We start from the raw sequence: 12,746 nt of genomic DNA, 5'->3' as shown, positions 1-12,746 counted from the left end.
ACCAATGTGATATACGCCATCATGTACCAGCAATGCCTCTCTGCCATGAACATTGGCCAAACCGGACAGTCTCTATGCAAAGGAATAAATGGACATATTTTTTTTTTTAAAGCCAATTGACTTCATAGAATATCAGGGTTGGAAGGACCTCAGAAGGTCATCTAGTTCAACTCCCTGCTCAAAGCAGGACCAATCCCCAATTTTTGCCCCAGATCCTTAAATGGCCCCCTCAAGGATTGAACTCACAATCCTGGGTTTAGCAGGCCAATGCTCAAACCACTATCCCTCCCGCCTCCCCAAAAATGTACTCGCTTCGCCCAACGTGGGGCTTGAACCCGTGACTCTGAGATTAAGAGTCTCATGCTCCACCAACTGAGCTAGCCAGCTACTTACTGAGCTATTACTGAGCAATCAGACATCAAGAATTGTAACTTTCAAAAACCAGTAGGAGAGCATTTCCATGTCCCTGGACACTCAATAACAGACTTAAAAGTGGCCATTCTTCAACAAAAAACTTCAAAACCAGACTTCAATGAAAAACTGCAGAACTGGAATTAATTTGCAAATTTGACACCATCAGATTAGGCCTGAATAAAGACTGGGAGTGGCTGGGTCACTACAAAAAAATAACTTTCCCTCTGTTGATACTCACACCTTCTTGTCAACAGTTGGGAATGGGCCACATCCACCATGATTGAATTGGTCTCATTAGCACTGACCCCCACTTAGTAAGGCAACTCCCATCTTTTCATGTGCTGTATATTTATGCCTGCTTACTGTATTTTTCACTCCATGCACCTGATGAAGTGGGTTACATCCCACAAAAGCTTACGCCCAAATAAATTTGTTAGTCTCTAAGGTGCCACAAGGACTCCTCATTGGTTAAGTCTGAAGAAGTAATTGCTGATATAACTATTGTGAATATGTTTATAGTAAATGAATGAGGCAGAATCTAACTAAACTATTGTGGGTATGTTAATAATAAATAAAGCAAGCAGGAACCCTCTGAACTGGTAAGATTGCCTTAGACAATGTGCGAAGTGATTGGAGTGTACAAAATTTGCAAAGTTCTTAGTCCTTACATACAAGACATATAGATGCACTATAGAAGCACTTAGAGGAGAGGAAAGTGATCAGGAACAGTCAGCATGGATTCACCAAGGGAAGGTCATGCCTGACTAATCTAATCGCCTTTTATGATGAGATTACTGGTTCTGTGGATGAAGGGAAAGCAGTGGATGTATTGTTTCTTGACTTTAGCAAAGCTTTTGACACGGTCTCCCACAGCATTCTTGTCAGCAAGTTAAGGAAGTATGGGCTGGATGAATGCACTATAAGGTGGGTAGAAAGCTGGCTAGATTGTCGGGCTCAACGGGTAGTGATCAATGGCTCCATGTCTAGTTGGCAGCCGGTGTCAAGTGGAGTGCCCCAGGGGTCGGTCCTGGGGCCCGTTTTGTTCAATATCTTCATAAATGATCTGGAGGATGGTGTGGATTGCACTCTCAGCAAATTTGCGGATGATACTAAACTGGGAGGAGTGGTAGATACGCTGGAGGGGAGGGATAGGATACAGAAGGACCTAGACAAATTGGAGGATTGGGCCAAAAGAAATCTAATGAGGTTCAATAAGGATAAATGCAGGGTCCTGCACTTAGGATGGAAGAATCCAATGCACCGCTACAGACTAGGGACCGAATGGCTCGGCAGCAGTTCTGCGGAAAAGGACCTAGGGGTGACAGTGGACGAGAAGCTGGATATGAGTCAGCAGTGTGCCCTTGTTGCCAAGAAGGCCAATGGCATTTTGGGATGTATAAGTAGGGGCATAGCGAGCAGATCGAGGGACGTGAGCGTTCCCCTCTATTCGACACTGGTGAGGCCTCATCTGGAGTACTGTGTCCAGTTTTGGGCCCCACACTACAGGAAGGATGTGGATAAATTGGAAAGAGTACAACGAAGGGCAACAAAAATGATTAGGGGTCTAGAGCACATGACTTATGAGGAGAGGCTGAGGGAGCTGGGATTGTTTAGTCTGCAGAAGAGAAGAATGAGGGGGGATTTGATAGCTGCTTTCAACTACCTGAAAGGGGGTTTCAAAGAGGATGGCTCTAGACTGTTCTCAATGGTAGCAGATGACAGAACGAGGAGTAATGGTCTCAAGTTGCAATGGGGGAGGTTTAGATTGGATATTAGGAAAAACTTTTTCACTAAGAGGGTGGTGAAACACTGGAATGCGTTACCTAGGGAGGTGGTAGAATCTCCTTCCTTAGAGGTTTTTAAGGTCAGGCTTGACAAAGCCCTGGCTGGGATGATTTAACTGGGACTTGGTCCTGCTTTGAGCAGGGGGTTGGACTAGATGACCTTCTGGGGTCCCTTCCAACCCTGATATTCTATGATTCTATGATTCTATGTTAGTAGCTAGGAAAGCTGTATCTTAACTGTATAGTGTGTGATATGAATTGGAATTGTGGTATCACCTTGAACCTAAACCCCTTGCATCTGGGCCGGGCCAGCATGGGCAAAGAGCTGTTACATGCCGAATGAAAAACACTTAGTGATGAGTTGGAGTTGAAATGAGGTGGGTCTTTTGGATCCCAGAGAACTGGATAAAGCGTTCTCCCAGAACTGGATGAGGTGCTCTGGATAAGCCAAGAGGACAGGTCTTGGAGGGAATCCCAACAATGGTGTCAAAGTCTCTGAACTCAGTGAAGTCTTCTGAAGGTCATCACCATGTCAGACACATATTAGAATCTTCCTCAACTCCTCCAACAAGGCTTTCGTAGCTGGGGGTTGACAGATTAGCAGTTTGAATAGGAAAATCTTGAAAAAACTCCACTGGACTTCAGTGAGAGCGTAACAAAGGCCATTTTTCTACTTTTCATCTGAAAAATTTTCATCACACTCTCAGTCATATCTGTAGGGGGTGAAGTCTTCCAGGTACAAGGCATTACCAAAACATGGTAGACTGGGGCAATTTGCTCACTTCTTTGCCACACTGATGCTCTGAGTTGCTTTGGTTCTGTTCATAAATACTATACCCCCTGCACAATTGCATCTAATTTGCTAAATCTGTTTTAACCCTTCATGGTCTAATGGAAAGATTAAACACAGTCAACCAAATACAGAATCATGGTGGAACAGTTCCATGGTTTTAGTAAAAATAAAAATAAAAAATAAATGAACCCAACAACAATATTTGCTAACCAGGGTTTTATTTTTTTAGGCTGGGATATTGAAATGTATGGAATGCAATTTGAGTGCCTAACTCCCTTAGGATTTCTGCTTTATTTATTTATTTTCCCAGCTGCTTCTGTCTACACAATAATGCTTGACTTTGTTCTCTGTAGGGAACTCTTGGCTTGTTATGCACAGACCAGTAACCCTCACATAGTTCAGTAATTCCGCCCCAGAGGCGCCATCTAGAGAATGGAAATTGGTTTCCCCCTGTGATTCAGACTGTGAATATGATAAAAAGGTTCATTTGATCAACAGATTCAGCACACCGTCCAGAAGTTCATTCAACAGGAGCTTGCATCTCTCTTCTATTCTGAAGAGACAGATATTCCTGCTAGTTCTCTTCAGCGCCCTTCAACTCCAGTCATTGTTATTGTTTCCATTACAAGGAGGACCAAAGCAGCCCATGGCTGAGCATTGAGGGAACAGCACAAGAGAGTTGCCAAGGGTAGGATTTCAAACTGCCTCAGACTCCTTTTGAAAAGCTCCTGACTCCAGAAATGCAAGTCGCCCTAACAGCTAATGCTTGGGAAACTTGTGTATTCTCCATTAAATTAAGGTAGGCTTCTAGACTAGGAGTTTCAAAACACAGCATGTTTAAGAAGGTGGCATAGGTTTCATAGATTCATGAATTTTAAGGCCAGAAGGGACCATTATTATGATCTAGTCTGACATCCTGTATAACTAGGCTTGGAAAAATTCAAATTTTGTTTTTTTTAAAAATAGATTTTTGATGGATAATATCAATATTTGTTTGTAAACATTTTTATCAATTTAAATTTTCACAGCTGTGGGAAATTTATAGGGCAGGGGTTAGACAATAATTATGTAATGACAAAAAGATAAGGAGTACTTGTGGCACCTTAGAGACTAACAAATTTATTTGAGCATAAGATTTCGTGAGCTCCTTTTCTTTTTGCGAACACAGACTAACACAGCTGCTACTCTGAAATATGTAATGAAGTGGACATTGAGATTCAAAAAGTTAAAGATTTATAACCTTTAAAAGACAAATGGTCAATGTCACATATCAAAATATACGAAGTAAATAGCCCTAAATTAAACTCTAATGAGTTCTCAAGCAACAGTTTTCTGATGTTGCCTAGCTATATATTTCTATTATTAACAGAAATGTTTTTCATTGTTTTGTGTGTGCATGTTGAAATTGACATTTACTGACATTTACCGATAAGCTAATACCTCCAAGCCTACTTCTGCAGCATTCATTACAATGCATTTTATACTCATTAAGGTGGGACACTAATAAGTTCTCCGGCGGCATTTTTCTAACTTTGCTTATGTCTAAATTTTTAATGGAAACATTTTTCCATTGGTTTCTGTGTGTACATTGCAAAGGATGTTGACTGATATTAACTGATAAAAAAAGAATGCTTCCAAGCGTACGTATCACAAATGCCAAAGAATCCCACCAAATGATTCCTGCATAACTTGAATGTGAGATATATCAGATAGCAATTAAGTTTAAAAAAAATCAAAACTCTAGTTTAGTGGATAGAATGACCAACTAGGACACAAGAGACCTACACTTTATTCCAACTCAGCCACTCACCTGCTGTGTGACCTTGAGTAGATGTTTCCTCCCTTTGTTTCCTGACACACCCTTTGTATCTCTTGTTTAGTTAGGTTGTGAGCTCACTGGATTGGGGCAGGGCTATCTCTCACTATGTGTCTGTACAGTGTAAACGGGGCTCTAATCTCAGTTGTCATCTCTCATTGCTATGGTATTACAAATCATAGTAAACATGATGGGATATGCTCAGTTGTATTGTTATTAGTCTTATTCATCCCTAGATGCAGCTTCCTGTTAATGTCCTAGGATTCCAAGCACAATCTCCAGTCTAAGCTCCATTATGACTGGACCAGTCCTGACACTTTCCTGCAATACCCTTGGGATACCTTATTGGATTAAGTTTAAGTATTTTGGCTGTCCATTGTATTCAGTGAATGGTTTATGTATTATTATGGGTGAGAATTGTATGCAACCTCTCGATGTGGGGGATGTGACAGGTGTGAGATGTGGGGGGTTCAACAGACTAGACTGAACAATGTGCCAGACAAGACCAGATTTTTGAGACAAAAGTGGGGGATATTCCTGAGGAATATGTAGGGGGTGGTGAATGCAAATTCCCCACCTATGGTTATGCAAAAACCCAGCCATTTGTGGCTATACCCAAAGCAGTGGGCCATTGTCTGCTGATCACCTGTTACATGATGATAAGATGAAAGGCCCAAGATGTCTAAAGGAAAGACGGAACTTTTCAGGGTTGTTCTGTTTCTGAATCTGAGACACTTATGAACTTGTAACCACAGGGAAAACCCAGTTGTGGGTCTGATGGACTGACACTTACCAGATCCTGAAGCTGGAGTTGGGTGAGCTCTGCTAGTGTTTTTAGCATGTGTGTAGGTTATTTTATTATTTTTAATATGGTTTTAATATGTTTTCTCTGTAATGCAATAAATGTGTTTGTTTATAAAAAACTGCATGGTAACATAACAAAAAAAGGAATACTTGTGGCACCTTAGAGACTAACAAATTTATTTGAGCATAAGCTTTCATGAGCTACAGCTCAATTCATCACATGCATTCATGCATAGATCATAGAATCATAGAATATCAGGGTTGGAAGGGACCCCAGAAGGTCATCTAGTCCAACCCCCTGCTCAAAGCAGGACCAAGTCCCAGTTAAATCATCCCAGCCAGGGCTTTGTCAAGCCTGAAGCATCCCATGAAGTGAGCTGTATCTCACGAAAGCTTACGCTCAAATAAATTTGTTAGTCTCTAAGGTGCCACAAATACTCCTTTTCTTTTTGCAAATACAGGCTGCTATTCTGGTAACATAACTGTGAGCCATTAAGCTGTTCATAGCGTTCAGAGAGAAAACACTGGTGCTGGCATGTTTAGGCAGTCTGGCTTGCTGGGAATATCCCAGTATAGGCAGAGAACTTCAGCCTGGAAAAATCCTGGTCATGAAGGGGAGAGACGTGGTTCTCTACCTAAGAAAGGTGACAGCTGAGGAGCCAGGAGCCTAAAATGAGGCCTTTAGTGGACCACCAGGGGAGAATACAGGTGCAGTGGCCCTGAACTGCAACAATGAATCCTAGATTCTACAGGTGATCCCCAGTTCTACTCTTAGCATGTCCATTCTTCTCTATATGCCCCACTCATTCGTTCCAGTGACAGTGGTGGGTAATAGAAATAAATTAATAATAGTAATAATAACAGCAGGAGTATTAAACATTACTCCCCTAAAATCTCACCGAAGGGGCAATGAAAACTAATGGGATGTAAACTCTGGATTGGGACCCCTTTTGCAAAAAATCTAAACACCCTGAGATCTGTGCTTTGCTGGAATGACTTCTTTCCATGTGGCTATTGCCCCAATATCAGATATGCATAGTGTTTATCTGTGAAGGGTTCTTCACCTTTTAGGAACTGCTGAAAATAAATTCATCAAGGTCCATGGTCAGGTTTAATGCATGAGAGTAGGGCACTTTGCAGTCCCAATTCAACATGGGATGGAGGATGCTTTTTCAACTGAAAGTTGTATGATTAATATGTCTACTTTTATACATTACTCTTACACCAGCAGTGATAGAAAATCAAATCTCTCTCTCTCTCTCTCTCTCTCTCTATCTCACCTTCACAAAGAAATGCAAAATTAGTAATTATTTTGGCCCTTTTTACTGTACAATTGTATCTGGGTACAGAATGTACCTGTGACTGCAGAAAGAAAACAGTCTACCACAAAATGTCTGACTCCAAACCAATGCATTGCGTTGGGAACAGGGTTTGCAACATAGAGCGAAGTGGAACTTTAACTGCTTTCACTTTCTCCTGCTTTGTCCTCTTTGTCCTGCAGGGATGGAGAACCAGACAGAGGTGAATGAGTTCATTTTCCTGGGCCTCAGCAATGTGAGGGGTCTGCAGTGCTATCTCTTTGCCCTCTTCCTGCTGCTCTACATGGCCAGCGTGCTGGGGAATGGAGCCGTTGTGGCTGTGGTACTGGCCGAGCCCGGCTTCACACCCCCATGTACTTCTTCCTGGGAAATCTCTCCAGCCTAAACATCTTCTACTCCACAGTCACTGTGCCCAAGATGTTGGCTGGCTTCCTTTCGGGGCGCCAGACCATCTCCTTTACCAGCTGTCTGGCACAGCTCCATTTCTTCCATTTCCTGGGCAGCAGTGAGGCCATGCTGCTGGTTGTCATGGCCTACGACCGCTACGTGGCCATCTGCAACCCACTGCGCTACACACTGGTCATGAGCCCACAGGTCTGCCTGCTGCTGGCAGCAGCCACCTGGGCTACTGGCTTCCTGTATGCCCTGATGCACACGGTAATGACCTCCCAGCTGCACTTCTGTGGTCCCAACCGTATCCACCACTTCTTCTGTGACATCAAGCCCCTGCTGAGCCTGGCCTGCAGCAGCACCCGCCTCAACCTGAGCCTCCTCAACACAGTCACTGGGATTTTCGGTATGAGTCCGTTCATCATCACACTCCTCTCCTATCTCTACATCATCTCTTTCCTCTTCCTGAAGGTACTGTCACGGGAAAGCAGGAGAAAGGCCTTCTCCACTTGCACCTCCCACCTCACCGTGATAGCACTGTACTATGGGACAGTGATGTTCCCATACGTGGGTTCTTCTTCAGGAAGCTCCAAGGGAGAAGAGATGATCATCACCCTAGTGTACAGTGTCATGACCCCAGCTCTGAATCCTTTCATCTACACCCTGAAGAACAGTGAGGTGAAATATGCCACCAGGAAATTCATCACTAGAAAACTCTTCCCTGAAAGGAACTGAATCAAATGACTGTTTCTTGTTTTGAAGTGAAAAGGAGAGATGTTGTCCAAGGGAATTATAATGTAGGGGTTCTATCTTCATTATCCCCTGGAAAAATAGACTGTAGGAGACATTCTTGCATTGACGAAGATGGAGATGGAAAAATGTCCTCCCAGGATTTCTTCATCTCTAATTGTTATGGAGGAAAATGTTTGAAGATTAATATTAAATATTATTCCCAAAGAAAATTGGTATAAAGGTTTATAGTACGTATGAATAATTGACATTGACCTACTTTACAGAGATATTGCATAGATTCCAAAACAAAGTGCTACAAACCTTGGAAATTGAGGGTTAAGAGTTCACTTAAAAGAAATCCAACCCTGTTAAGGTCCGCAAATGCACAGATCAGGCACGCAAACTACCTTAACTCTGCCCTGTCACAGACTCTTCCAACTTCTCTTATTGTTAAAACACACTGAAATGTTGTACGTAGGCCACGTTTGAATATTTGTTGATGTATTAGTTGTAATTCTTGTTTCCTCTCATTATTCATCATAAATCCAATTTTTCATTCGAAATCTCTACTCTGGCTTGTATTCAAAGCTGGCAACTGAACACACAATTGTGATTGAGGCATTTTAATGTCTGTGCAGCCAGCTTAAATTAAGCTGATTTTTAAGAGCCCCATTGATTTGTTTCTTTTCCCCAGGGTATATAAACAAGATCAGGGCCTAACTTATGTTTCTCAGTTTCTTATATTAAACCATAAACAGTAACCTCCAATGGGCTTATTTAAATGGCTATTTTATGTATTTAATTTTGAAAAAACTACAGTATTTTCTCAGGGTTTTTCTTCCTAAAGAAACACAGAGGGATTTATCACCTTCCCCCCAGTTCAGCACTGCTCTTTGCCTGGGGGAATTTAATATTGGTTCCTTCACAGAGAGCTTTGCATTTCTCTGCACAGTCTCCAGGGGCTGAAAATCAAACAGGTTTCCCCCCCAGCTCATCTAATGAGAAAGACCCTAAGTGAAGAAACACCCAATTGCGGCTGCAGTCTAAAGGCAGAAAAGTGAAATTCAACCTGTCACTTTCCCCCGCTGGGAGCCATGGCTGCAGAGAGCCCTGTGCAGAGTCTCCAGGCTGAAGCTTGGTCCATCTGTCTGGAGTATTTCAAAGACCCGGTGTCTATCCACTGCTGGCACAATTTCTGCCGGGCCTGCATCACCGAGTACTGGGAGGAGTCGGATACCAACTTCTCGTGCCCACAGTGCAGAGAAACTGTGCAGCAGAGAAACTTGAGACCCAACAGGGAGCTGGCGAAAATTATCCAAATAGCCAAGCGGCTGAGTTTACAGGTAGCCAAAGGCTCAGGAGGCGAGCGAGTGTGTGAGAAACACCAGAAGACCCTGAAACTATTCTGCGAGGAGGATCAAGCCCCCATCTGTGTGATCTGCCGAGAGTCCCAGGCTCACAAATCTCACACCATGGTTCCCATAGAGGAAGCTGCCCAGGAGTACAAGGTAGGGAAGCCTAGCGTATTGTAACAGGCAGGAGTTTAAATAAGTAAAGCATCAGATACAATGGGATCTTCCACTGTGAATTTCTAGACTTGCACATATTTAGGTTTCTCACCAGTTTAATCTGAATGCCTCATTTCCTCTGTGTGTGTGTGTGTGTGTACACACACACACACACAGCATTAAGAAGACAGGAAATGACCCACTTAGGTTAATGATCTCTGCTTTCAACCTTTTGCTGAATAACGTCTGGGAGTTGGATCAAAGTGATGCTGAACGTTTGCTACCTAATAGTTCTGTTCAAAATGACATTGCTCAGGAGCTAAATAAAACGGATGGAGCTAATACAGGGCCCGATTCAGCAAAACGCTTAGACATGAGCTTAACTTTAAGAGCATGAGTTATCTGACTGAAGACAATGGAACTATTCCCTTGATCTAACTCAATGGTCACCAACTGGTAGATCGCAATCAGCTGGTCGATCCTGGAGCCTCTGCCAGTCGATCGCGATCTCTGGTTGCTAAAGTCCAGCAGCGCAGCGGGTCTAAGCAGGCTCCCTGCCTGCCCTGGCCTCACACCGCTCCCAGAAGCGGCTGGCATGTCTCTGCGGCCCCTTGGTGGGGAGGGGGCAGCGGGCCTCTGTGTGCTGCCCGCACCTGCAAGGGCTGCTCCTGCAGCTCCCATTGGCCACAGTTCCCGGCCAATGGGAGCTGCGGAGTTGGCACGGGTGGGGTGGGGGGCCATCGGCAGCGCAAGAAGTCGCCTGCCTCTTTAGCCGCCCCTCTCCAGGCCATAGAGACAAGCCAACTGCTTCCCAGAGCGGTATGGGGCCAGGGCAGGCAGGGAGCCTCCCTTAGACACGGTGCGCTGCTGACTGGGAGCCACCTTGCACTCTTTCTGCACCCCATCCCCCTTCCCCAGCCCAGAGCCCCCTCCTGCACTCATACACCCTCCCAGAGCTTGCACCCCTTACCCCCTCCCACACCTCAACACTTTGGCCCAGCCCAGAACCACCTTCTGCACCCAAACTCCCTGCCAGAGCCTTCACATCTCACCCCATCCTGCACCCCTACCCCCTAATCCAGGCTCAAGCTGGAGCCTCCTCCTGCACTCCAAACCCCTCAGCCCCAGCCCAGAACCTGCACCCCCTTGGCATTCCAAGCCCCTGCTCCAGCCCGGTGTGAGTGAGAGAGAGTGGGGGAAAGCGAGCGAGCAACGGAGGGAGGGGGAATGGAGTGAGCAGCCTGGGGTCTCGGGGAAGGGGCAGGGTAGATCCTGGGTTGATCTTAAATTCAAAAAGCGATCTTGTGTGTGTAATCCTTCTGTCAGGCCGTGTTGATAGCAGCAAGGGCCGGGTTCAGTACACAGGGGTTCCCTCTCATCAAAGCAAATGCAAAACTGGCTCAAGCCCCCACCCAGTGACCTGGGAAAATCTTACACATACCCCTGGGTGCCTCAAAGAGGCAATACTTCCCGTCTCGCAAGCACGGTGTAGCAGATTTCAGAGTAGCAGCCGTGTTAGTCTGTATTCGCAAAAAGAAAAGGAGTACTTGTGGCACCTTAGAGACTAACAAATTTATTTGAGCATAAGCTTTCGTGAGCTACAGCTCACTTCATCGGATGCATTTGGTGTAGCAGAGAATCTTTAATAACATGAGGTAAACGACATCAGCATTAAATTGGGAAACCACCACAACTAGCAACCAAATCAACCAAACCATGAGCAAAGACCCACCCCAGCAAATTGGGCCATGGCCTTTCCCTCGGGTTCTTGAGTCCCACAACCCAAATGTCTTGAGTCCAGCAATCCAAAAATCACTCGAAGTCCAAAAAGTCCAACAACTCAGTAACCAGAGTTCAAAAGTTCATCTGCAGAGTGTTACTTCTCAGTCTGGGTGAAATGTGTGTGTGTGTGGGGAAGAAGTAGGGGGCATCTTACATGATCTGAAGTTGACTGCCCCGCAGCTCCATAGGGCTTCACTCCAATCCGCTCCACGAGCCGCCAGCCATTCCACAAACTGCTCCGCTCTGCTCAGCTCAACGTCCCACAAGCAGCCATCGCCGTCCCACGAACTGCTCCACCAGCCAGTCCACAAGCTGCTCCAGCAGTCCCACAAATTGCTCCATGCTACCATAGATCTTCACGCTCCCCCCTACTTAACACAGTGCTCAATGATTTCAGCTCTTAATAATTTTAGCTCTTTAGTGATTAAAGCTTGTGATAGTGGGAACCTCACTGCTAGTGCACCATAAGGCCAAAGTCAATTCAGCTCAGCACCTGTAGCTGGACTCCTAATAAACCCAAAATTAGTTCTGAAGTTCCACAGTGAAAAAACAGAGATGCAACTGATACATCAAGCTCTCACAAATAAACCCACAACACCAGGTACTAATACCCAGCTCCAACCTTTCTTACCTCACAGAGTTTTGGAACCCATGTCCCTTGCCTAGCAACAGCTACTTAGTTGATGGCGAGTCCCTCCATCATAACAAAAGGCCAAGTACAGTTCCACTGTCCTTGATTCCCATAATCAGGGTAATAACAATTTATTCTTCCTGCCCCAATAACAGAGACACTGGGGGATCCCACAGCAGCCAAAGTGACCATTTGGGCAGCTATGGCTTCATTCTAGGCAGGGTGGGTGTACCTATGCAAATGAGATCAGCCTCTGAAGTTCTTTTCTACAACTTGCCAAACCTCACCACCAGATGTCAGGGTGGAGCTCATCCTAACTCTGCTTACATGTGTAAAAAGGTTGGAGACCACTGATCTAATGAAAGCATGTGTTTCAGTGTTTTGCTGAACAATGGCCATTCTTTTCCTTTGTCTGTGTCACTCACTTTATTCCTGAGATGGGAATCACTCACTTCTTGGTTCCCAAATATGCAGATGTCTCAGAGGCCAGGGGGCTAAGGACTATGCAGAGGTCCAAGATTGTAACATCAGTAACTGGTAAAACAATCCAATGAATTGGAGGAGACAAACCTGGTGGCCAACTATGCATGGCTGTGGAATCATTTTCTCCTTTTGAGTTAAATCAGCTGCAAAGAGTTTAAACAAATACAGTCATATCCGTGCAGCCGGGTTATAGTTTGTAGGGACTGGATTCTCCCTATGCCGCTATCCAAAGAAGGGAAAAAACGTTGAACATCCAACATTATTTCCTTGCCAGGAAAAAATCCAGATCC

At 44.7% G+C, this 12,746-nt stretch overlaps 1 protein-coding gene across 1 annotated transcript; it reads left to right on the top strand.

Annotated features, from left to right (window-relative positions):
• Positions 1–7,114: 7,114 nt before the first annotated feature.
• On the top strand, positions 7,115–8,055 carry LOC119843080 (olfactory receptor 12D3-like). Its single transcript, XM_038371975.1, is given in 2 exon segments — positions 7,115–7,262; positions 7,265–8,055. Coding segments are annotated over 2 exon segments (939 nt in total).
• The last annotated feature ends 4,691 nt before the right edge of the window (positions 8,056–12,746 follow it).

The sequence above is a fragment of the Dermochelys coriacea genome, chromosome 14 (genome assembly GCF_009764565.3).
Source record: "Dermochelys coriacea isolate rDerCor1 chromosome 14, rDerCor1.pri.v4, whole genome shotgun sequence".
In the NCBI taxonomy this organism is placed as follows: Eukaryota; Metazoa; Chordata; order Testudines; family Dermochelyidae; genus Dermochelys; species Dermochelys coriacea.
The sequence above is the reverse complement of the archived record's forward strand: the minus strand, read 5'-3'. Positions and strand labels throughout refer to the sequence as shown.